At 61.7% G+C, this 22,982-nt stretch overlaps 3 protein-coding genes across 4 annotated transcripts in view; 1 reads left to right on the forward strand and 2 right to left on the reverse strand.

The window, feature by feature from the left end:
* The window catches only part of ZC3H4 (zinc finger CCCH-type containing 4), an 89,048-nt gene extending 71,354 nt beyond the window's left edge, over positions 1–17,694 (forward strand). Inside the window, 15 exon segments of the mRNA XM_066984753.1 lie at positions 11,503–11,599; positions 11,685–11,830; positions 11,961–12,071; positions 12,526–12,637; positions 12,928–13,037; positions 13,132–13,187; positions 13,189–13,315; positions 13,318–13,478; positions 14,084–14,439; positions 15,478–15,578; positions 15,580–15,727; positions 16,254–16,282; positions 16,284–17,204; positions 17,207–17,402; positions 17,405–17,694. Of these exon segments, the coding sequence (XP_066840854.1) occupies positions 11,503–11,599; positions 11,685–11,830; positions 11,961–12,071; positions 12,526–12,637; positions 12,928–13,037; positions 13,132–13,187; positions 13,189–13,315; positions 13,318–13,478; positions 14,084–14,439; positions 15,478–15,578; positions 15,580–15,727; positions 16,254–16,282; positions 16,284–17,204; positions 17,207–17,402; positions 17,405–17,559 (2,826 nt within the window). The 3' untranslated portion in view covers positions 17,560–17,694.
* SAE1 (SUMO1 activating enzyme subunit 1) lies at positions 381–5,521 on the reverse strand. Of its 2 annotated transcripts, none has more exons than XM_066984806.1 (8): positions 5,146–5,521; positions 3,875–3,986; positions 2,722–2,895; positions 2,173–2,316; positions 1,960–2,058; positions 1,610–1,697; positions 1,364–1,532; positions 381–534 (listed from the first exon to the last, which is right to left on the reverse strand). In XM_066984806.1, exons 1-8 carry the CDS (start codon positions 5,244–5,246, stop codon positions 396–398), a joined length of 1,026 nt encoding a protein of 341 aa, XP_066840907.1. In that variant the 5' UTR covers positions 5,247–5,521; the 3' UTR covers positions 381–395. The 2 variants fall into 2 exon arrangements, with proteins under 2 accessions (XP_066840907.1, XP_066840908.1); XM_066984807.1 differs by having other exon boundaries at positions 1,364–1,508; positions 5,146–5,498.
* A 3,222-nt stretch (positions 17,695–20,916) lies between the features above and the next one.
* LOC136787519 (protein phosphatase 1 regulatory subunit 14A-like) lies at positions 20,917–22,755 on the reverse strand. The gene is made up of 4 exons (XM_066984831.1): positions 22,630–22,755; positions 21,537–21,617; positions 21,402–21,434; positions 20,917–21,084 (listed from the first exon to the last, which is right to left on the reverse strand). Exons 2-4 carry the CDS (start codon positions 21,606–21,608, stop codon positions 20,932–20,934), a joined length of 258 nt encoding a protein of 85 aa, XP_066840932.1. The 5' UTR covers positions 21,609–21,617; positions 22,630–22,755; the 3' UTR covers positions 20,917–20,931.
* Positions 22,756–22,982: the final 227 nt, after the last annotated feature.

Genomic DNA, 22,982 nt, shown 5'->3' on the forward strand with positions numbered 1-22,982 from the left:
AGGGGGGCTGTATATTGTATAGGGGGGGCTGCTGTACATGCCGGGTTCCCTTTTTTTGTACCTTTCTTTTCAATAAAAGGAGATTTAAGGAGATTTTTTGGTTTGGTTTTTTTTTTTCCCCGGGGGGGGGGGGGGGGCCACACACAAATAAGAGGCGGAAATAAAAAAAAAAAGAACCAAACAACCCAACAAAACCTGTTTTATTGACCCAAAACGGAGCCGGGGGGGGCGGGGAGGGGGCCCAGGCGCTTCGACCACGCCTTCGCTGCCCTTGATGCCGTCGAAGAAGAAGAAGTTGTTGTGGGGGGGGGGTCGCGCTGGGACAGGGCCTGCGGGGACAACGAGGGCGGGGGGGACACACAAAATAACGCCCCCCCTCGAGCGGGGGGGTATTTTTATTCGGGGGGGGGACGGGGACACACACACAGGACAGTTTGCCCCCCCCCCCCAAACGCCTCCTTACCTTGACCACCTCCCTGGCCGAGGACGCCCCCCACCACGGCGCAGACGGCGGCCATTTCGGAGAAGCAGAAGCTGGTGGGGGGGGGGATTAAGGGGGGAGGCGTTATAGGGCATGGGGGGCTGTTATAGGGTGAGGGGGGCATTATAGGGTGAGGGGGGACATTGGGGTGTGGGGGGCTGTTATAGGGTGGGGGGCATTACAGGGTGAGGGGGGGCCTTATAGGGTGAGGGGGAGGGAAACTGGGGTGTGGGGGGCTGTTATAGGGTGAGGGGGGCCTTATAGGGTGAGGGGGAGGGAAACTGGGGTGTGGGGGGCTGTTATAGGGTGAGGGGGGCATTATAGGGTGGGGGGGACATTGGGGTGTGGGGGGCTGTTATAGGGTGAGGGGGCATTATAGGGTGAGGGGGGGACATTGGGGTGTGGGGGCTGTTATAGGGTGGGGGGCATTATAGGGTGAGGGGGAGGGAAACTGGGGTGTGGGGGGCTGTTATAGGGTGGGGGGCCTTGTAGGGTGGGGGGGGGACATGGGGGGCATTATGGGGTGGCACCCCATTATTGGGACCGGGGGGGCCTCATTAGGATTGGGGGAGGGCCAATATTGCAGGGGGGCACTGGGATTGGGGGACCCATTAGGATGGGGGGCATAAGGACTGGGGGGGGGTCCCATTAGGACTTTGGGGGCGGTAGGGGCCCCGTAAGGACTGGGGGGGGGGGCCGGGATTAGGACCTGGGCGGGGGGTCATTAGGATTGGGGAAGGGCCATTAGGATTGGGGGGGGGCATCAGGAACCCCCCAGCCCCAACCCCCTCCCCCCCAGGCCCCATTTCCCCCAGCCCCACCCCCAATGACCTCCCTAATCCATTAACCCCCCCCCCTTAATGAATTAATTAAGCGGCCGACCTAACGAAGGCGTCCGGCAGCGCCTCGGCCCCGGCTCCCAGCTCCCGCAGCACGGCCCCGCGGTGCCGCAGCAGCCGCTCGGCGTCCTCGGCGTAGCGCTGGGGCACCGGGTCCCGGCCCTCGGCCGCGCGGAACCGCAGCAGCACTGCCGCGAAACGGGGCAAAAAACCTCCGAATCGGGGCTTTTCCCACCTCACGGGGCGTCGGGGCGTCGGTTTTTTTTAGGGTCGGGGGCCGCGGCCTCACCTTGGAGGAGGAAATAATCGGGCGCGGCGCGCTTCAGGGCCGCCCCGGCGCCGCTCAGCGCCTCCTTCAGCGGGCAGAAGAGGACGCGCTGCGAGGGGGGAGAGAGCGGGAAGGGGGATTTGAGGAGAAAAAGCGTCTTTTTGGGGAGGGGGGGGCGGCCCCAAGGGGCTGGGGGACGAGACGGGTCGGGACGCGGCCCCGCGCGGCGGTAACGCCGCCGGCGTCCCGAAAAGCCCAAATTTGGGCAGCTTTGGGGTGAAAAAAAAAAAAACAAAGCCCGAACCCTCCTTTTGGGGTGGCGGCCCCAAAATCGGCCGTTTTCCCCTCAAAGCCCGGCCGGGCTTCCCCACCTTCTTCACCATGGTGGTCTCCGAGGGGTCCAGCTTGGCTTTTTTGGTGTCGGGGCCGTCCTCCACGCCCGGGCTGGCTTTGGCCACTTTGGTTTTCTCCTGGGTTCAAACAACAAAACAAAAAAAAAAAAAACTAGCAGTTTTCGGACACCAGAGCTTCCGAGAGTGGAATTTGGGGTGAAAAAAGACAAAATCGGGGCCGCCCGGGGCTCACTCGACGAACTCATGCTCGCCCAGGTCGGCGAACATGTAGCCGTGGTAGCCGAAGACGTCGCCGGTGAAGAACTTGACGCCGTGCTTGTGGCAGATCTGGTCGACCCGCAGCATCACGTCCCGGGAGCAGCACGTCAGGCACACCTGGGGGGGCAAAAAACCTTCCTGGGGGGCAAAAAACCTTCCTGGGGGGCAAAAAACCTTCCTGGGGGGCAAAAAACCTTCCTGAACAGGGGAAAAATCTTTCCCGGGGGGTGAAAATCCTTCCCAGGGGGACAAGAGGAGGGGAAAAACCTTCCCGGGGGGGGGAATCCTTCCTAAAGGGGGGAAAAATCCTTCTGGGGGGGGGGAAATCTTTCCTAGAGGGGCGAAAACCCTTCCTAAAGGGGACAAAAATCATTCCGGGGGGGCAAAAACCGAGCAGGCTGCGTCCCCGGGACGGCCCCGCCCTCGGGCTCCGCTCCTCCAGCGGCGGCGCCGTGCCGCGATCCCTCGGGCTTCGTCCCGACCCCAATTTTTCCCTTTTTCGCCCCGTTTTCACGCTCTCACGGCGTCGAAGTGGGTGAAGAACTCCTCGGGCTTGCTCTCCACGCTCTCGGGGTCGGCCTTGACGGCCACCATGGGGTTGAGGTTCTGCGCCCGCTCCAGCGAGGCCTCGGCGCGGTTGCGCCCCAAGGAGCCAGCGGGGATGAGGAACTGGGCCCCGGTGTCCTCCGCGGAGACCTAAAACGGGGAGAAAACGGGGAAAAAACGGGCGGAAACGCGGCGGCTGAGAGCCTCGAGACGGCGCCGAGACCCGAATCGGGGCGAGGAGGCCCCAAAATACAACCCCCGGTGGGCGGATCGCGGGAAGCACCGGGTTTGGGTGCCGAAACGGAAGGGTTTTGCCCCAAAACAGGACGCCCCGGCCCGCCCGAAGAAGAGACCCTTCACCCTCCTCCCCCAAAAAGAGATTTTTCCCCCCCCCAAAAAAAGATCATTCAACCCCCCCAAAAGGACCACTCAATCCGCCAAAAAGATTATTTTCCCCCGCAAAGAAAGATTGGGTCCCCAAAAAATCAACGATTCACCCACAAAAAAGACTACTTAACCCCCCCCAAAAATTATTTAACCACAAAACCACAAACATTTCCCCCAAAAAGAGACCATTTCCCCCCAAAAAAGGGCATTTAACCCCAAAAAAGGACGCTTTCCCCAAAAAAAGACAATTTAACCCCCAAAAAGAGATTATTTTCCCCCAAAATGGGACGCTTTCGCCCCCAAAGAGATTATTTTCCCCAAAAAGGACCATTCAAGCCCCGAAAGGACCTCTTAACCCCAAAAAGAGATGATTCAACCCCAAAAAGGTTATTTAACCCCCAAAACAGACAATCCAACCCCCAAAAATATTATTTAACCCCCAAAAATATGATTTTCCCCAAGAAAGAAATTATTTAACCCCTCAAAAAGATCATTTGACCACAAAAAAGGATGATTCGGCCCCAAAAAAGGCCACTTTCGCCCCCAAAAAGGAGATTATTTTCCTCAAAAAGGACCATTCAACCCCCAAAAAGAGATGATTCAACCCCAAAAAGAAGATTCGACCCCTAAAAAAGATCATTTAGCCCCCCAAAAGATGATTTTCCCCAAGAAAGAGCTGATGAAGCCCCCAAAAAGGACGGTTCGACCCCAAAGCGGGCCGGCAGAAGGGGTCCGTGCTCACCTGGTGGTGGTCCAGCAGGGTCAGCGCCTTGACCCCGGCCAGGATGAGGTTTTTGGCCACCTCCGCCCCGAGCCCCTTCAGCCCCACCAGCAGCACGCGGGACGCCCGCAGCCTGTGGGATCCAAAAAAAAAAAAGCCAAAAGTCACTCGAATCCGGGCCGGCTGCCCGAAAATCCCCTCACAAAATCCTATACGGCCATGGCGCAGGACCCCGTAAGCCCCTACGGCGACCCCCTTATGTTACAGACCCTTCACAGACCTCCTGCAGGACTCCTGCTGTGGCCCCTCGTAGGCCATAGCGACACCATCAGCCCCCTAAATCCCCTCATAAACCCCCCCACCCTCCTCTAGCACCCCTCACAGGCCATAGTGCCCCATAACCCCCCCCCAAATCCCCTGCAGGACCCCCCAACCTCCTATAGGACCCGTCACAGGCCACAATCCCCTCATAACCCCCACAAGTCCCCTATAGGACCCCCTCAAAGGCCAGAATCCCCTCATAAACTCCCCCAAATCCCCTATAAGACCCCCAACCACCTACAGGACCCCTCACAGGCCACAATCCCCTCACAGACCCCACAAATCCCCAACAGGACCCCCCAAAGTTCCTACAGAGCCCCTCGCAGGCCACAATCCCCTCACAAACCCCCACATCCCAACTAGGACCCCCCCATCCCCTACAGAGCCCCTCACAAGCCATAGTGCCTCATAACCCCCCTCCCAAACCCCCTTTTGACCCCCAACCTCCTCTAGGACCCTTTACAGGCCACAATCCCCTCATAAACCACCCACAAAAACCCCTATAGGACCCCCCCCAACCTCCTCTAGGACCCCTCACAGGACATAATCCCCTCATAAACCCCCCCCATAATCCCCTACAGGACCCCTCACAGGACATAGTGCCTCATAAAACCCCCCAGATCCCCAACAGGGCCCCCCAAAGATCCTATAGAGCCCCTCACAGGACACAATCCCCTCATAACCCCCCCATAATCCCCTGTAGGACCCCTCACAGGCCATAGTGCCTCATAACCCCCCCCAAATCCCCTATAAGACCCCCCCAACCTCCTCCAGAGCCCCTCACAGGCCACAATCCCCTCATAACCCCCCCATAATCCCCTATAGGACCCCTCACAGGCCATAGTGCCTCATAAAACCCCCCAAATCCCCTATAAGACCCCCCCAACCTCCCCAGAGCCCCTCACAGGCCACAATCCCTTCACCCCCACCCCCTCCCAGGCTGCAGCCCCCTCCCCACACACCCCCCCGACCTCTTCTGCGCCTCCAGCCCCCAGAGCCGGATCTGGCGGTCATACTGCGCCGCCTCCTCCTCGCTGATGCCGCCGGGGCCGCCCTCCTCCTTCTCCACCATCCCGCCGCCGCCTCACGCCCGCCGCCGTCTCCTCACGGCCGCCGCTGGCCGCCCCCACAGCGCACGGCGGGGGGTGCAAAGGGAAAGCTTCCCTTCCCAAAGCCCTCCCCCCAGCTCCGTACCCGCCCCCGGAGGGCAGCACCGGGGATTTCTCGGTGTGTGTGAGCGGCCTAATGGGGAGTGGAAACGGTTCGGCTCGGCAGCGAGGCTGTTTAATGCGCTTCAAGCTCCGCGAACGTCCCCCCCGCCCGGAACGCAATGGATTCGCCCGCGCCCCTCAGCGCTTCGGCTCTTTCCGCCACCACTCGGCACTTTCCGGTTCCCCGCGCCCTTCGCCACTTTCCGCCTCCCCCACCTTCGGCACTTTCCGTCAACCCCCCCCCGCTTCGGCACTTTCCGCCGCCCCTCGGCACTTCGGCTCCTTCCGCCAAACGCTCGGCTCTTTCTGCCTTCGCCACTTTCCGCCTCCCCCGCCTTCGGCCCTTTCCGCCGGCCCTTCGGCTCTTTCCGCCAGCCCCCCCCCCCTCCCTTCCTTCAACCCGAAGGGGCGGGGGCGGCGGCGGCGAGCAGGCGCCTTCGGCTCTTTCCGCCGCCGCTCGGCTCTTTCCGGCGGCCCGCGGGGCGCTGCCTCGGCGCGGCTGCGTGCCGGCGGGCGCCATTTTGTGTGCCGTCCCCGCGGCCAGCGGGGCGGGCGGCGAACCCCGGGCCGCGGCGGCCCCGGCCCTGTACAGTGACTGGTGCCCCCCCCCCACCCGCCTCCCTCCAGCGCCCACCCCCCAAAAAGCCCCCGCAGCCCCCCGCCCATGGCCGTGGAGAGCCCGAGTGTCCCCCCGCCGCCGCCGCCTCCCCCCGGCCCGCACGCCACCCCCCCACCTCCGTCCTGCCACCACCACCACCACGACGGCGGCAGCTGCAGCCTCCCCGGCCGCCGCTCCAACTCCACCACGGCCCGGACGAAAGGTCCAGTAACCGCCTCTCCCGAGAGCCTTCTCTGTCTGTCTGTGTCTGTCTGTCAGGTTTGGGGGGGGAAAAAAAGAGGGCGGCGGGGGGGGGGGGGGGTGGGGGGGAAGGGGGAGAGGGGAGGGGAAGGGGGGAGGCCGGGGTGGGGAGGGGAAGGGGCTGAGGTGAGGGGGGAGGCCTGAGGTGAGGGGAAGGGGCTGAGGTGAAGGGGGGGGGGCTGAAAAAGGTTGAGGTGAGGGGGGGCGAGGGCTGAGGTGGGGGGGGCAAGGTTTGAGGTGAAGGAGGCCCGGGGGGGGGTCAGGATTTGAGGCGAGGGGGGGCCAAGGTTTGAGGTGAAGGAGCCCGGGGGGGTCCCAAAAATGGTTGAGGTGAGGGGGAGACAGGGGGGTGAGGGGGGGGGGGGACAAGGCCTGAGATGGGGGGCGAGGTTTGAGGTGAAGGAGCCCCGGGGGGTCCCAAAAAATGGTTGAGGTGAGGGGGAGACAGGGGGTGAGGCCTGAGGTGAGGGGGGGGGGGGGGGCGAGGTTTGAGCTGAAGGGAGCCCGGGGGGTCCCAAAAAAAAGGTTGAGGTGAGTGGGGGCATAAGGCTTGAAGTGAGGGGAAATGCGGGGGGGACAAGGTTTGAGGTAAGGGGGAGCCTGGGGGGGGGCAGAGATTGAGGTAAGGAGAAGTCGGGGGGGGGTAGAGATTAAAGTAAGGGGGGGGCCCAAAGCTTGAGGTCCGGGGGTTGGGGGGGACACGAGGCCTGAGGTAAGGGGGGCCAAGCCCAGGGGCACCAGATTTGGGGGGGGGCACCAGGAAGAGCAGGGCCCGGGCACTGGGGGGGCACGGGGGGGGGGGCAAAGGCCTTGGGGGGGGGGGACGGGGGGGATTTGTGGGGGGGGGGGGTGGGGCGGGGGGGGCACTTAATGAGGCTCTTAATGGCCTCATTAACGCCCCTTCTCCCCCCCCTCCCCTGGGGGGTGGGTTAGGAGGCAGGAGGGCAGCAGGGACAGAGCACGGGGGGGGCAACCTTGGCAGCCCCCCCAGTCTGCAGCCTCGGGGGGGCAGGTGCCAACCAAGTCTAAAACCCCTTCGGAAATGCTCTTTTTTTCTCCTTTTTTTCATTTTTCTTCCTCCCGGCTGTCTCCGAGCCCCCCCCCCCACCCCCCCCCCGCCAGCTCTTTTTAGGCTTTCTTCCCTCTTTTTTTTTTTTTTTTCTTAAAACCCTCCCGAAGCGTCAGCTCCCGTTTTATCTCCGCAAATTTATCTTTTCCGTGCAACGCAGGGTTTGGGGGGGGGGGAAACCCTTTTTTTTTTTTTTAACCAAATAACAAATTTTTCCTCCCTCCCCAACCCCCAAAATCAACCCCCAGCGGACGTCGGTGCTGAGCAGAAATCCTTCCCCCCCCCGCACCCCCGGGGCCCTAACGCCCAGAGCTGACGCGAAACGTTTCCCCGACCAAGTGACCCGAAGCACGCTGTTTTCTCCCAAAAATCTCGCCCCCGCCGCCCGCTCGGTGCCGCCTAGGCGTAGGATCGCGTCGGCTCCGGCCTTGTCCCGTCGCGTTGACCTGGGTGCGGGTCCCAAACCCGGCGAGGAGAGAGAAAAAAAAAAAAAAAGGCGAAAAACGTTAAAAAAGTTTTACCGAAACACCTCAGAAGTGTGTAAAAAAGCAAAAAAAAAGCAAAAAAAAGCAAAAAAAAAAAGTAAGCACTGTTTCCCAAACGTCATCACACATTCCCCCCCCCCCCCCCGTGTACGGTTAGGGAAGTGGAAACGCACAGTGCAAGCACCCGGGTTGTAACAAGCTCTAGCAGCCCTGATTTTGGTTTTTTTTCCCCCGTTTCTGCCTTTAAGAAAAAAGGAGAAGCACCGCTGAGTGCCCCCATACACTGCCGAAGCACGACCACCATGCTGCCGCCCCGTGTGCGGGCCGTTCCTTCACGTTGACCAAAACTACACACTTTTCCCCCCTTCTTCCCCCCCCCATTTACATTTCCCAGGTAAAAAACCAAAAAAAAACCAAAAAACCCAGTGTTTCCCCCAAGCACACCCATCCCCTCGCGCCAAATCGTGGCGGTTTGGTGCCCTCCTCGCTTTATTCCTCCTCCACTGCAGAAAAAATAAGCGTACGTCTGCTCTGACTGTGAAATAAGCACTTTGTAGGGCAAATTCGGGGAGTTTTGGGGCGAGCTGTGTGTTAGGAAGGGGTTTTCACGCCGCCGCGGCAGCTGCAAAAATACCCAGCCGCGGTTTATTTTTTACCGTTTCTTGCTGCTTTTCAGTGCTTATAACCAGGCCGCCAACCCCTAAAACCGGCACTTCTGCCCCATTTGCACAAAACTCCATCATCTGAGCTTAAAAATCGTCCCTGCTCGCCCCAAACACCTGCAATTTGGGGAGGTCGAGCCCCGGTAGCGTGAATTTCCCTGCCACCTTCCTCAGTTCTTTCCCCAGTCTCACCAATTCTTCCCCCAGTTTCACAAATTACCCCGATTTCTCCAATTCTTACCCCAGTTTCACCAATTCCTACCTGGATTTAATTAATTATTACCCCAATTTCTCCAATTCTTACCCCAATCTCACCAACTCTTACCCCGATTTCACCAATTCTTACCCTGGTTTCACCAATTCTTACCCCAGTTTCACCAACTCTTACCCCAGTTTCACCAACTCTTACCCCAGTTTCACCAGTTCTCACCCTGATTTCACCATTTCTTACCCGAATTTCACCAACTCTTTCCCCAATCTCACCAATTCTTACCCCGATTTCTCCAGTTACCCCAGTTTCTCCAATTCTTACCCCAGTTTCACCAACACTTTCCCCAATGTCACCAACTCTTTCCCCAGTCTCAATTCCTACCCCAGTTTATCCAGCTCTTACCCTAATTTCACCAATTCTTATCCCAAATTCACCAACTCTTAGCCCAGTTTCACCAGGTCTTACCCCAATCTCAATTCTTACCCCAATTTCACCAATCCCTACCCCAATTTCATCAGTTACCCCAACTTCTCCAATTCTTACCCCAGTTTCACCAACCCTTACCCCAATTTCACAAACTTTTACCCCAATCTCGACAACTCTAACCCCAATCTCACCAATTCTACCCCAATTTCACCAGCTTTTACCCCAGTCTCACCAGTTATTAACCCAATCTCAATTCTTAACCCAATTTCCCCAACTCTTACCCAATTTCCCCAGTTCTTACCCCAATTTCTCTGCCGAAGCTCCGAGCGACCTCGCTACGCGTAGCCACCCCTTACGGAGCGTGAATCCTCCCACCCCGCTCGCCCCTTTTTGGCCATTTTCTTCCAGAAACGCCAGTTTTTAGCCTTTCGAACCCAGAGTCGCCACCGGGACGGTGGAAAACGGGGCCAAAAACGGGCTTTTAGGGCTTTTTGGTGCTTTTCCAACGCCGTTTTCCCCCATTTAACCCAACCCCAGGTAGAGGAGTAATTAACTCTTCGTTATTAGTCCTGGCCTCGTGCTCGCTAACGAGGCCGGGCTCCAAGGAGCCAGGGGCTGAGCGAAGGTGGCGCCGGATGCTCCGTCCTCACCCAAACCCCACCGCTTCCCCCAAATTTGTTTTGTTTTTTTTTTTTTTTTACTTGATTTTGGCCAATTTAAGGTTTGAATTCGAGTCCGCGGAGCCCTGTCCTGCCGTGGTAGCGCCAAAACCCGCTCGTCCTCCTGCCGCGTCCCGTGGTTTATTTCACAGGGTGCCGAACGCCTTCGGGACCCCAAACCCTCGTGATTTTTACCCAGCCGCGGCCGGGAGCCCTCTGCCGGCCTCGCTTTTTGCCCCGTTTCCCCGGCTTTTCCATGGTTCCGCCTCGCGGCCGGCAGCGGGGGCGAAATTCGGCTGCCGGCGGCGGCGTTCGGGGTCGGGTTTTGCTCCCCCCGGGGATTGACCGAGAGCATCGGCCCCGCAGGGAGGATGGCGAGCTGGAGGAGGGCGAGCTGGAGGACGACGGCGGCGAGGAGGCGCCGGCCGCCCGCGCCCCCACGAGCGGGGCCGCAGGGAGAAGGGCGAGAAGCACCACAGCGACTCGGACGACGAGAAGGCGCACCGGCGGATGAAGCGCAAGCGGCGGAAAGAGAGGGAGAAGGAGAAGAGGAGGGCCAAGAAGAAGAGGAAGTCCAAGCACAAGGTGAGCGCGGGGTTTTTTGCTTGCCGGGCCGTGGAAACGGGAGCGGGAGGGGCAAGTTCCGTCGGAATTACGTCGAGTGAGATTTGCCCCGCGCTTCGGCCGCCTCGGAGGGGCGCGCGCGGAGGCCGAGGGGCGTCTCCGTAAACGGAGGGCGTCTGCTCGGTAACGAAGGCTGATTTGCCTTTTTTTTTTTTTTTTTGGGGAAGATAACGAAGGTTGGGGTAAAGAAAACCGAAAAGAAAAGAGAAAAAGGGGTTGGGAAAATTAAAAAAAAAAGAAAAAGGGGGGGGGGGGGCAACAGGGCCCTCCCCAAACCCCACGGCGCCTCCTTGCCTTGCAGCGCCACGCCTCGTCCAGCGAGGACTTCTCTGATTACAGCGACGACTCGGACTTCAGCCCCGGCGAGAAGGGGCACCGAAAATACCGGGACTACAGCCCCCCTACTCCTCCGTAAGCCCTCTCACCCCTTTTCCTTTTTGTCGACGGTTTTAGGAGCGAAAAGAATGAAAAATGGGGGGCTTTGGGGAGGGTTTCTGGGCTGGTAACGCCGCGGCCGGGGCCTCGTCACTAACTGTCTGCCTCTCCCAAAGTCCCACCAGCAGTATCCGTCCTCTCACAGCGCTCCCTCGCAGAAGAAGGGCTACTCCAAGCTGGAGAGCAAGGGCTACGGCGGCTACGAGGACTACGAGAACGAGGAGTACGGCCACTATGACGGCGAGGACGACGAGGACGGGGGCAAGGACGACTACGACGACTTCGCCAAGGAGCTCAACCAGTACCGCCGGGCCAAGGAGGGCTCTCACCGGGGCCGAGGTAACGCCGAAAGCCTCCGCTTTCTCCCCGGCGAGCCGCGTCTGTCGGCAGAGGCGGCTTTAAGAGCGCAAAACCGGTCGAAAACGGGGGAAAAAAAAAGGCAAATCTGTCGCTTTCGCTGTGTTTCCCCAGGCGGACGCGGCCGCGGGCGAGGCTACCGTGGCCGCGGCGGCAGGGGCGGCATGCGGGGCGGCCGCGGCATGGGCCGGGGCAACCGCGGCCGCGGCCGGGGCGACCACCCGGAGGAAGAGGAGGACCTGTACGAGGAAGAGCTGGACGTAAGCACGGCCGCTGGGGCTTGCGGCGGGCTCGGCGGGCGGGCGGTGAGCTAAAACCCTCCTCTTGCAGTACTGCGACGCCGAGGAGCCCGTCGGCGACGACGACTACGACGACTACTCCAAGGAGCTCAGCCAGTACCGCAGGAGCAAGGAGAACCGCGGGCGAGGTGAGCGGGCTCCTGCCCCCGGCCCCGTCGCGACGCTGTCACGACGAAAGGACGGCCCCAGACGGTTTTCGGTCCCGTCCTCCAGGCTTGAACCGAGGTCGCGGTCGCGGCCCCAGGGGAAGAGGGAATAAAGGGATGGGCCGGGGCCGCGGCCGAGGCCCCAACCGCAGCGGGATGGGGAAAGGCGGCGGGATGAACGACGACGACTACTACGACGAGGACGACATGGGGGTGAGTCAGGAAGAGAAACGTTTTGGGGTTTCCTGGGGTCCCCTAGAAGCGCCCCAGGCTATTCCCGGGGGATGTTCTGGGCTCGTCGAGCTCTGCCCTCGGCACCGACGCGGCGTGCTGCTTCCCCTAGGACGGAGGCGGCGGGAATTACCGGCGCGGAGACCATGACAAACCCCACCAGCAGGCGGACAAGAAGGGGAAAGTCATCTGCAAATACTTCGTGGAGGGCAGGTGCACCTGGGTAAGGGAAATCCTGACGCTTCCCACCGCGTCGGCACCTGGGTCGCCCCGAACCGAGCAGATCCGTCCCCAAAAGCGAGGTTTGAGGGACCTGGGGGAGATTTGTGCCGAAAAGAGCATTTTAGGGGCACACTTGCCCCCGTTTTCAAGCAGATCTGTCCCCAGAATGCGAGGTTTGAGGGACCTTGGGGCAGATTTGTGCCACAAAGAGCATTTTAGGGGCACGCTCGACCCCTTTTGAGCAGATCCGCCCCCAAAACGTGAGGCTCGAGGGGCTTGGGGAGAGATTTATGCCAAAAACAGCATTTTAGGGGCACACTCGACCCCTTTTCGAGCAGATCCGTCCCCAAAAAGCGAGGTTTGAGGGACCTGGGGGGAGATTGGTGCCAAAAAGAGCATTTTTAGGGGCGCGCTCGCCCCTTTTCGCTCACGGCGCCCCGGTCGCTCCCCGGCAGGGCGAGCACTGCAATTTCAGCCACGACATCGAGCTGCCGAAGAAACGGGAGCTCTGCAAGTTCTACATCACCGGCTACTGCGCCCGGGCGGAGAACTGCCCCTACATGCACGATATCCTTTGGGCTTTTGCTGAAAACCGGCGTGTTTGGCCTCGATTTGAGGACCTGGGGAGCGCCGGGGCGGCCGACGACGGGCCGGGCGCCCTCTCGGTTCCTTTTTGACCCCCCTGCTTAAAAACAAAAACCTTGAGGTTTGCGGCCGCGGCACCTCGAGGCAAAGCGGAGGCGCTGAGGGAGAAGGCTCCGGGGAAAGTTTGGGGCGAATTCAGTCCGGTTTGGGCCTCGCGGCCCCCCAGATCCCACAGCCCGCGGGGTTTTTTTGTTCTCCTTGACGCCCGCCACGCGATTTCCCCTGCAAGCTCTTCCACACCACGGGCAACTGCATCAACGGCGACGACTGCATGTTCTCCCACGAGCCGCTGACGGACGAGACCCGGGAGCTGTTGGACAAGGTACGGGGCGACCGAATTCCTTCCCCTCCCCCCCGATTTTTTTTTAAACCCCCCCCCCCCAAAAAAAAAAAAAAACCCTCTTCCCCCCCTGCAGATGCTGGCGGACGACGCCGAAGCGGGCGCGGAGGACGAGAAAGAAGTGGAAGAGCTGAAAACAAGGCATCAACCCCCTCCCCAAACCTCCCCCGGCGTCGGGCTGCTCCCCACGCCCCCCGGCCCCCGGGCCGCCCGCCCCCACGTCCCCCGGCGGCAGACCCCTGCCGGGGGGGGCCCCCTGCCCCCGCCGCCCCCTCTCCCCCCGCCGGGGCCGCAGATGCCGCCGCCGGCGGTGCTGCACGAGCCGCTGTCGCCGCAGCAGCAGGACATGTACAAGAAGATCCCGTCCCTCTTCGAGATCGTCGTGCGGCCCACGGGGCAGCTGGCCGAGAAGCTGGGGGTCAGGTGGGTGCCCCCGTGACCCCCCCCCCCCCCAAAAAAAAAAAAAAAAAGATCCAAAATGGGCCAAAAAAAGGGGGGTGGGTCAAAAAAAGGGGGTTGGGCCGAAAAAAAGGGGGTTGGGTCAAAAAAAGGGGGTGGGCTGAAAAAAAGGGGGGTGGGTCAAAAAAAAGGGGGGTTGGGCCAAAAAAAGGGGGTTGGGCCAAAAAAGGGGGTTGGGCCAAAAGGGGGGTTGGGCCAAAAAAAGGGGGGTTGGGCCCAAAAAAAGGGGGGTTGGGTCAAAAAAATGGGGGTTGGGCCAAAAAAAGGGGGGTTGGGCCCAAAAAAAAGGGGGTTGGGTCAAAAAAGAAGGGGGGTTGGGCCAAAAAAAAGGGGGGTTGGGCCCAAAAAAAGGGGGGTTGGGCCAAAAAAAGGGGGGTTGGGTCAAAAAAAAGGGGTTGGGCCCAAAAAAAGGGGGGTTGGGTCAAAAAAAAGGGGTTGGGCCAAAAACAAGGGGGTTGGGCCAAAAACAAGGAGGGTTGGGCCCAAAAAAGGGGGTTGGGCCCAAAAAAAGGGGGTTTTGGCTACGCCGCGGGGGTTGAAACGCGTTTTTGTTTTTTTTTCTCTTCCAGGCACCCCGGGCCGCCGCCGCCCAGGTTCCCCGGCCCCGGCGGCCCCCCAGGACCGATGGCTGGCCCCATGCACCCCGACATGCACCCCGACATGCACCCCGACTTACACCCCGACTTACACCCCGATTTACACCCCGACATGCACCCCGACATGCACCCCGACATGCCCATGGGCCCGGGGATGAACCCCGGCCCCCCCATGGGGCCGGGCCCCCCCCTGCTGCCCTACGGCCCCGACGACTCCCCCCACGGCGCCATGATGCCCCCCCCGGCCCCCCCGCCGCCGGGCTTCTACGACGGCTTCTACCCGCCGCAGGAGGGCCTGGAGATGGAGCACGGGCTGATGGGCGAGCCGGGTACGTGCCCCCCCCCAAATTCCCCCCCCCAAAAAAATCTTTAACCCCCCCGTAATTCCACCCAAAAAACCTGTAACCCTCCCCAAAAAAACTCTAAACCCCCCCGCAAAAAAAACCTAACCCCTAACGCCCGTATACCCCCAAAAACCTGTAACCCCCCCCCCCAAAAATCTAACCCCCCCATAACCCCCCCCCAAAAATCCCTCTAACCCCCCCAAAAAAACCTCTAACCCCCCCAAAACCTGAAAATCCCCCGCAAAACACCCTCTGAGCCCCGGTACCCCCCAAAAAAACCTGCCAAAAACCTCTAACCCCCCCCAAAAAACCTGTAACCCCCCCCAAACCCCCCTTAGCCCCCCCCAACCCCCCCAACCCCCAAACCCCTCTAACCCCCCCAACCCCCCCCCAATCCCCCCCAACCCCCCCAGACCCCCCTAATCTCCCCCTCAAACCCTTCCAACCACCCCCAAACCCCCTTACCCCCCCCAAACCCCCTTAACCCCCCCCCCAAACACCCCAAACCCCCCCAGAAACCCCCCAAACCCCCCTTAGCCCCCCCCCCAACCCCCCCCAAACACCCCAAACCCCCCCAGAAACCCCCCCTAAACCCCCCCCCAAACACCCCTAACCCCCCCGAAACCCCCTAACCCCACCCCAAACGTTCCAAACCCCTCCAACCCCCCTAAACCCCCCAAACCCCCCCAGAAACCCCCCTAACCCCACCCCAAACGATCCAAACCCCCTCCAACCCCCCTAAACCCCCCAAACCCCCCCAGAAACCCCCTAAACCCCCCCCCCCCCAAACCCCCTTAGCCCCCCAACCCCCCCAACACCCCAAACCCCCAGAAACCCCCTAAACCCCCCAAACCCCCCTTAGCCCCCCAACCCCCCCCAACCCCCCCAAACCCCCCTTAGCCCCCCCAACCCCCCCCCCAAACACCCCCAAACCCCCCCAGAAACCCCCTAACCCCCCCAAACCCCCCTAAAGCCCCCCAACCCCCCCCCCTCTAACCCCCCCTGTGTCCCCCCCCCCCGCAGACGACTACGGCTCCTACGAGGCTGCGGAAGGGCCCCCGGGCGCCCCCCTCTTCCCCGAGCCCTCCCTGGACCCCGAGGGGCTCGGCGAGCCCCCGGGGGCCCAAGGGCGCCGGGGGGCGGGGGGTCCCCGACTTCCTGCCCTCGGCGCAGCGGGCGCTCTACCTGCGCCTGCAGCACAAGCAGCACGAGGAAGAGGAGCGGGCGCGAAGGCTGGCCGACGGCGGCCGGCAGGAGCGCGGCGACGAGGAAGGCGAGTTTGGGGCTAAAAATCCGGAATCGGGGGGCGAATCCCACCCGGGAGGGGGGGCTTGGGGCGCGTTCCTGGCCGGCAACCCCCCCGGCAGCCCCTTCCTGTGCCTGTTTTGGGCTTAAAAAGGCAAGAATCGGGGGCAAATCCCGCCCGGGAGGAAGGCTCGGCGTGCCGGTGCCCCCGGCAGCCCTTCTGGTGCCCGTTTTGGGGTTAAAAACGCAAGAATCGGGGGCGAATCCCACCCGGGAGTGGTGCTTGGGGCGCGTTTCCGGCCGGCACCCCCAGGCAGCCTTTCTGGTGCCCATTTTGGGCTTAAAAACGCAAGAATCGGGGCAAACCCCACCAAGGAAAGGGTATCGGGGTGGGGGGGTTGTTGCGTTTCTGGCCTCCGGCAACCATCCTGGTGCCTGTTTTGGGGTTAAAAAGGCAAGAATCGGGGACAACCCCCCTCCCCAGGACAGCCTGCCCCCCCGCCCTCGTTAGGGCTTCGCTAATGAGCTCTCTGCCCCCCCCTCCCCCCCCCCAGGTGACACCGGCAACTGGTACTCGAGCGACGCAGGACGAGGGCGGCAGCAGCGTCACCTCCATCCTCAAGACCCTCCGGCAGCAGAGCTCGGGGCGGCCCCACGGCGAGGCGGGGGGGCAGCCCCACGGCGCCTCCGACCCCCGGCTGCAGAAAACGGCGGCGGCGGCGGGAGGAGGAGGCCGCCCCGCCGACCCCCGGCTGCGGGACCCCCGCTTGGCTCGCGTGGCCGAGCCCTCCGAGGCCCTCCCGGCGGACCCCCGGCTGGCTCGGCACGGCCCCAAAGCGGAGCAGCTGCCCCCGGGAGGCCCCAAAGCCGCCGGGGGAGGCCCCGAGGAGGACGACGGCGGCGGCGGGGAGCGGGCGCTGCGGGAGAAGCCGCTGGGCATCCCCCTGGAGGCGCTGCCCGGCCAGGCGCTGCGGGACCCCCGGGGGCAGCTGCAGCAGTTCAGCCACATCAAGAAGGCCGTGGTGCTGAGCAAGCCGCCCTTCGCCCGCACGGTGCTGTGGAGCCCCGAGGACCTCGTCCCGCTGCCCGTCCCCAAGCAGGACGCGGCCCTCGCCGACCCGCGCCTCCACCCGCGGCAGCACCGCGCCGCCGCCGCCGCCGAGCCCGCGCCGCCGCCCGGCGGCCTCCCCGACTTCGAGCTCCTCTCGCGGATCCTAAAGACGGTGGCGGGGGGCGACAAGCCCAGCGACCCCCGCGTGCGCAAAGCGCCGGCGGACCCCCGCCTGCACAAGGCCTCCGAGGGCGGAGGCTGCAGGGCCGCCAAAAGCGCCGAGGCTGCCGCCGGCGCCGACGGCGCGCCCGCCATCGCGCCCTACGACCCGCGGCTGCTCACCAAGAGCAGCGGGCAGAGCAGCGTGCTGAGCGCCATCAGCCTCTACGACCCCAGGACTCCTCCGGCGGCCCCCAGGGCCTCCGAGCCGCCCGGCGAGGCCTCCAAAACGGCCGGCGAGGCCCCCGAGGCGCCGACGGCGCCGCCAAAGCCGCCGCCAAGCCCAAGGAGCCGCTCTTCGTCCGCCGCTCGGCCCTCGAGCAGCCCGAGGCCGACAAGGCGGGCGCCGACGCCGCCTCCGACCGCTACAACAGCTACAACCGGCCTCGACCCAAAGCCCCCCCGGCCTCCGCCGCCGCCGCCGCCGCCCCGGAGGCCCCCCGCAGCCCGGCGCCCCGGGGCCCTTCGGCGGCAGCCCCTTCGCCGGCGGCAGCCCCGGCGCCGAGCAGCAGCAGCAGCCCGAGGACGCCGCCTCCCTCAAGGACGTCTTCAAGGGCTTCGACCCCACCGCCTCGCCCTTCTGCCAGTAGCGCCCCGCCGCGCCGCCCTCGCGCTCGGCCACTTGCGCCCGGGGGTCGCTCATTTTCCTGGGGCGGGGGGGCGTCGCCCTTCTTTTTGGGTTCCTTTTCCCTTCTTTTGGGTTCGTTTTCCCTTTTTTTGGGTTCGTTTTCCTTCTTTTTCGGGTTCGTTTTCCTTCTTTTTCGGGTTCGTTTTCCCTTTTTTTTGGTTCGTTTTCCCCCTTTTTTGGGCTCGCTTTCCCTTTTTCTCCGTTCGTTTTCCCTTTTTCTCTGGCTCATTTTCCCCTTTTTTGGTTCATTTCCTCTTTTTTGGTTCATTTTTCCTTTTCTTTTGCTCCATTTTTCCTTTTTTCCTTCATTTTTCCTTTTTGTGCTCCATTTTTCCTTTTTGTGCTCCATTTTTCCTTTTTTCCTTCATTTTTCCTTTTTGTGCTCCATTTTTCCTTTTTTTCTTCATTTTTCCTTTTTTGCTCCATTTTTCCTTTTTTCTTCATTTTTCCTTTCTTTTTGCTTCATTTTTTCCTTTTTTTTTTGATTCTTTTTCCTTTCTTTTAATTCTTTTTCCTTTTCTTCGATTCACTTTTCTTCCATTCACTTTCCTTGTTTTTTTTGTCATCTTTCCCTTTTTTCCTTTTTTGGTCATTTTCCTTTTTTCCTTTTTTTCTGGTTCGTTTTCCTTATTCTGTTTTGTTTTCCTCTTTACGGTCATTTTCCTTTCTTTGGGGTTCATTTTCCTTTTATTTTGTCATTTCCTTTTTTGGTTCATTTTCCTTTTATTTTAATTCATTTTCCTTCTTTTTTTGTCATTTTCCTTTTATTTTGGTTCATTTTCGTCTTTTTTCCTTTTTTTTTATTTTCCCTTTTTTGGTTCATTTTCCCTTTGGTCACTTTTTTTGGTTTATTTTTCTTTTTTTCCTTTTTTTTGGGTCATTTTTCTTTTTTCATTTTTCTTTCTTTTTTTTTTCTCTTCTCCATTTTTTGCTCACTTTCCCTTTTTTTTTTGCTCACTTCCCCTTTTTTATGTCCACTTTCCCCTTTTTTTTGTTTACTTTCCCTTTTTTGTTGTTCATTTTTCCCTTATTTTAACCATTTACCGCCCGCTTTCTCCGCACCGCCCTGTACATAGCCCCGCACGGCCACCCCCGGGATGCGGCGGCCGCTCCGGCTTTTTTTGGGGGGAAATCCTCCTGAAAAATGGAAAAATAGCAAAAACCACCCCCAAAATTCAACAAAAACCTGGGAATTAAATGAAATAAACTCGGGGAGCGGCCGCCGGTGCCGGATTTTTGCACAGAGCTTTTGTACCATAGCCTTTTGTAAGCGTCCGCGGGGAAAAAATGGGGAAAAAAAAACATGAAAAAAGGCAAAAAAAAAAAAAAAAATGAGGTCGCTTTTGTAATCATGGGGAGGGGGCCGTCACCGTGTGGTTTGTTTTTTTTTTTTTTTAGAAAAATCCCTTTTTAGGCCGTTTTGGGGAGGCGGCGTTTGGCTGCCTGCCGGCCACTTCCGTGTCTGCCCCCCCCCCCCCCCCCGAAAAAAAGGGGAAGAAAAGCCCCAAAACCACCTCAAAATTTGTATTCTTGGAATTAAATTATTCGTCTCGCTCGCGTTTCCCTTGTCTCTGTTCCGCCTGCGGGAGCGTTTTGGGGCAAAACCTGCCCCGAACACAAAAAATCCCCCCTCAAAAAGCATCAAAAAGGTAAATTTCCAGCCAAAAAGCCTCAAAAAGGTCAATCTTGAGCCAAAAAGTGTAAAAAAAAAAAGGTAAATTCTGAGCTGTAAAGTGGCTTTTTCGGCGCTCGCAACGCCCCGTGCCCTCCGCCTGTACAAAACCCACGCTTTTTTGTAAAACCCCGTCTTTTTACAACAAAAAGCCCCAAATCAGCGTCTTTTTGCAGAGCTTTAACCGAATCCGCGCTTTTTCGAGGTGTAATAAAGTGTAAATAGCGCCGCGGCCGCCCCGTCCGCGCCGTTTTGGGTCGTTTTCTCGTTTTTTTTTTTTGGCATCGCGTTCCTCCGAAATCGGCGTCTCCTGCCTGGCGCCCGTTGGCCTTTTCCTCGGGTTTTCGGCCCAAAAATGCCTCGGGGCTCGGGGTGCCCCCCAGTGGGCTTTGGGGGGGGGGGGGGGGGGGTTGGGTTTTGGGGGAATCGGGGGGGTTTGGGGAGGAGATGGGGTTTGGGGGAAATGTGTAGGGTTTGGGGAGCTTGTGGGGAATGGGTTTGGGGGGAATTTGTAGGGTTTTGGGGGGGAATCTGTAGGGTTTGGGGGGGGAGTGGGGGAAATCTGTGGTTTTGGGGGAATCGGGGGATTTGGGGGTGGCGGGTTTGGGGAGAATCTATGGGCTTTGGGGGGGAAAGCAAGCGTTTTGGGGGGAATTTGGAGGGTTTGGGGTGTAAAAATCTGTAGGGTTTTGGGGTGTTGGGGGAAAAAATCTGTAGGGTTTCGGGGTGTTGGGGGGAATCTCTGGGGATTTGGGGGGCAGGTTTGGGGAGAACCGGGGTTTGGGGGTGAATCCGGGATTTTGGAGGGAATCAGGGTTTGGGGGAATCCGTGGGGTTTTGGGGGGAATCCGTGGGGTTTTGGGGGGGAATCCGGGGGGTTTTGGGGGGAATCCGGGGGTTTTGGGGGGAATCCGGGGGTTTTGGGGGGAATCCGGGGGTTTCGGGGGGGGAATCCGGGGGGATTTGGGGGTGTCGGGTTTGGGGAGAATCTGTGAGGTTTTGGGGTCGGAATCTATTCCCAATCCTCCGCGGAGAGCGCAACTGGGAGCTACTGGGAGCTACTGGGGAGCCGCCCCCCCCCCGCGCAGTCCCAGGGGCACGTGGGGCCGTGGGAAGTCTCGGGGGGGGGGCGGGGGGGGCACATCCTGTCCAGATGTGGCCACAGCTGGATCCGGGGGGGGGGGGGGCACAAAGGCGGCGGCGCGGGCTGGCACGGGGGGGGGGGGAAGGGAGGGAGAAGGACGTGGGGGGGGGGGCAAAAAAATCCATCCGGATGTGCCCCCCCCCTATTTTTTTTGGGGGGGGGGGTGACTTCATTTTGGGGGTGCCCCCACTTAGGGGGGTGACCCCCCAAAATTTTAGGGTGCCCTCACTTGGGGGGGGGGGGGTCCCAATCGTTTCGGGGGGTCCCAATCAATTGGGGGGGTCCCAACCACTTGGGGGGGGGGGGGGGCAACCGTTTTGGGGGGCCCAACCATTTTGGGGGGGTCCCAATCATTTTGGGGGGGTCCCAACCATTTTGGGGGGTCCCAACCATTTTGGGGGGTCCCAACCATTTTGGGGGGTCCCAACCATTTTGGGGGGCCCAAACATTTTGGGGGTCCCAACCATCTGGGGGGGGTCCCCCAACCCGTGCTTTATTAAATAGCAAGGGGGGAGGTGTTATAAAAAGGGGGGGGGGGGGCGCTTAAATATTTGGGGGGGGGCGTCTCGGGGTGCGGGCGGTGTCGGGGGGTCAGGGGGGCCGGGGTCCCCTTGCAGCACCCGCTGCTTCGGCAGCCCCCGGAGCTGGGCCAGCAGCTCCCGCACAAAGTCCTGGGGGGACAAAAATTAAAGGGGGGGGACACCAAATTCCGCCCCCCCCCCCCCCGTCGCAAGCTGCTGCCAGAGATAAGCAGGGCTGGGACGGGGGGGGGGGGCGGAAGGGGCCCCCCGGGACGCGCAGCCCGAATTTTTTTTGCCTTTTAAAGCCCGGTTGCAGCGGCCGGGGCTCGGGGTGGGGGGGGATGCTGGGGCGGCCGCCGGCCCCATAGCCAGCCCCATAAGTGTGGGGCGCCCCCCCCATCTGCCCCCCCCCCCCCCCCCGCCCCCCTTTTTAACCCCCCCCCCCCAAAAAATAACCGGGTGCTCACCTGGGTGTCGGCGGTGCACGTCTTCAGGATGCCCTGGGATGGAAAGGAAAAATGGGGGGGGGGACGGGGGGGGAGCTGAGCACCTCACTTGGGGGCGCCCCGTAAGTGCCCCCCCCCCCCCCCCAAAAAAAAAACCTGCAGCCGCTGCGCTCGCTCCTCGTCCGTGGGCAGCTCCAGGAGGTCGTCGATGTTCACCTCGTCCGGCATCTCCGCCTCCTGGGGGGGGGCCCGGCTGTCCCCAAGGGCCCCCCCCCGGTGTCCCCAAGGCCCCCCCCCCCGTGTCCCCAAAGCCCCCCCACGATGTCCCCAAAGCCCCCCCCCCCCACGTCCCCGGGGTCCCCAAGAGTTCCTACAAGACCCCAACCCCCCCCCCCGATGTCCCCAACCCCCCCCATGTCCCCAACCCCCCCCCCCGTGTCCCCAAACCCTCCGGGGGGGGTCCCCAAATTCTTCTGCGGGGGGGGGTCCCCAACCCCTCTGACACCCCCAATCCACCCCCCCCCCACTCCCTTTGGAGGTACCCAAGGGGGGCAGAATAAGGGACCCCCCCCCAAGTGTGGGGGATCAAAGTCTTGGGGGGGTCCAAGGGATCCCGGGGGGGGTCCCGCTTGGAGGGGATGCTCCGGGGGGGGGGGGGGGGCCGGGGGGAAAGGGGGTCCCGGGGGGGGTTCTGGTGAAGGATCTTGGGGGGGGGGGGGTCTAGGTTCTGGGGGGGGGGTCCTGGAGAGGGGGGGGGGTCCAGGGAGGGGTCCCAGGAGGGGGGAATGGGGGGGGGGTATTCTGGGGGGGGGTCCCGGGGGGGTGTCCCGGAGTGAGGGTCCCAGGGATGGAAGGGGGGGGTTATTGGGGGGGTGTCCCGGGGATGGGGGGTATTTCGGGGGGGGTCCCGGGGGGTGATGATGGGGGGGTCCCGGGGGGTGATGATGGGGGGGTCCCGGGGGCGGTTATAGCGGGGGGGGGGTGTCTCGGGGGGGGGGTGGTCCCGGGGATGGGATGGAGGGGAGGGTTATCGGGGGGTGTCCCGGGGATGGGGGGTTATTTCGGGGGGGGTCCCGGGGGGGGTGATGATGGGGGGTCCCGGGGGGTTATAGCGGGGGTGGGGGGGTTCCAGAGAGAGGGGGTCCCGGGGATGGGATGGGGGGGGGGGGGGGTATCGGGGGGTGTCCCGGGTTATGGGGGGGGGTTATCCCCGGGGGGGGGTCCGATGGGGGGGGGGGGGGCTCCGTACCCGCCCCCGGTAGAGCTCCCCGAGCCTGCCGTCGATCCAGCGCTCGGTGTCGAGGCGCCGCTGGAGCTGGCGCCGATCGTAGCGCACCGTGACCCGCGCCTGGCGCCGGGGGCCCGGGGCTCGGCCGGGGGGCCGAGGCCGGGGCTGAGCCCCCGGGGCCCCGGGGAGCGGCCGCGCCCCCCCGCCCCGCGCCGCTCGCGGCCATCGCTGGGGGGGCCCCGCGGAGCCGCCGCCGCCTATAGAAGGGGGGGGGGGGGGGAGGGGCCTGAGGGGGTGGGGCCGAGGGGGAGGGGTAGTTGGGGGGGGGGCTGTAGGGTCCTGTAGGCCCCTATAGAGCCCCAGAGGTCCTACGG

The sequence above is a fragment of the Anser cygnoides genome, chromosome 29 (genome assembly GCF_040182565.1).
Source record: "Anser cygnoides isolate HZ-2024a breed goose chromosome 29, Taihu_goose_T2T_genome, whole genome shotgun sequence".
In the NCBI taxonomy this organism is placed as follows: domain Eukaryota; kingdom Metazoa; phylum Chordata; class Aves; order Anseriformes; family Anatidae; genus Anser; species Anser cygnoides.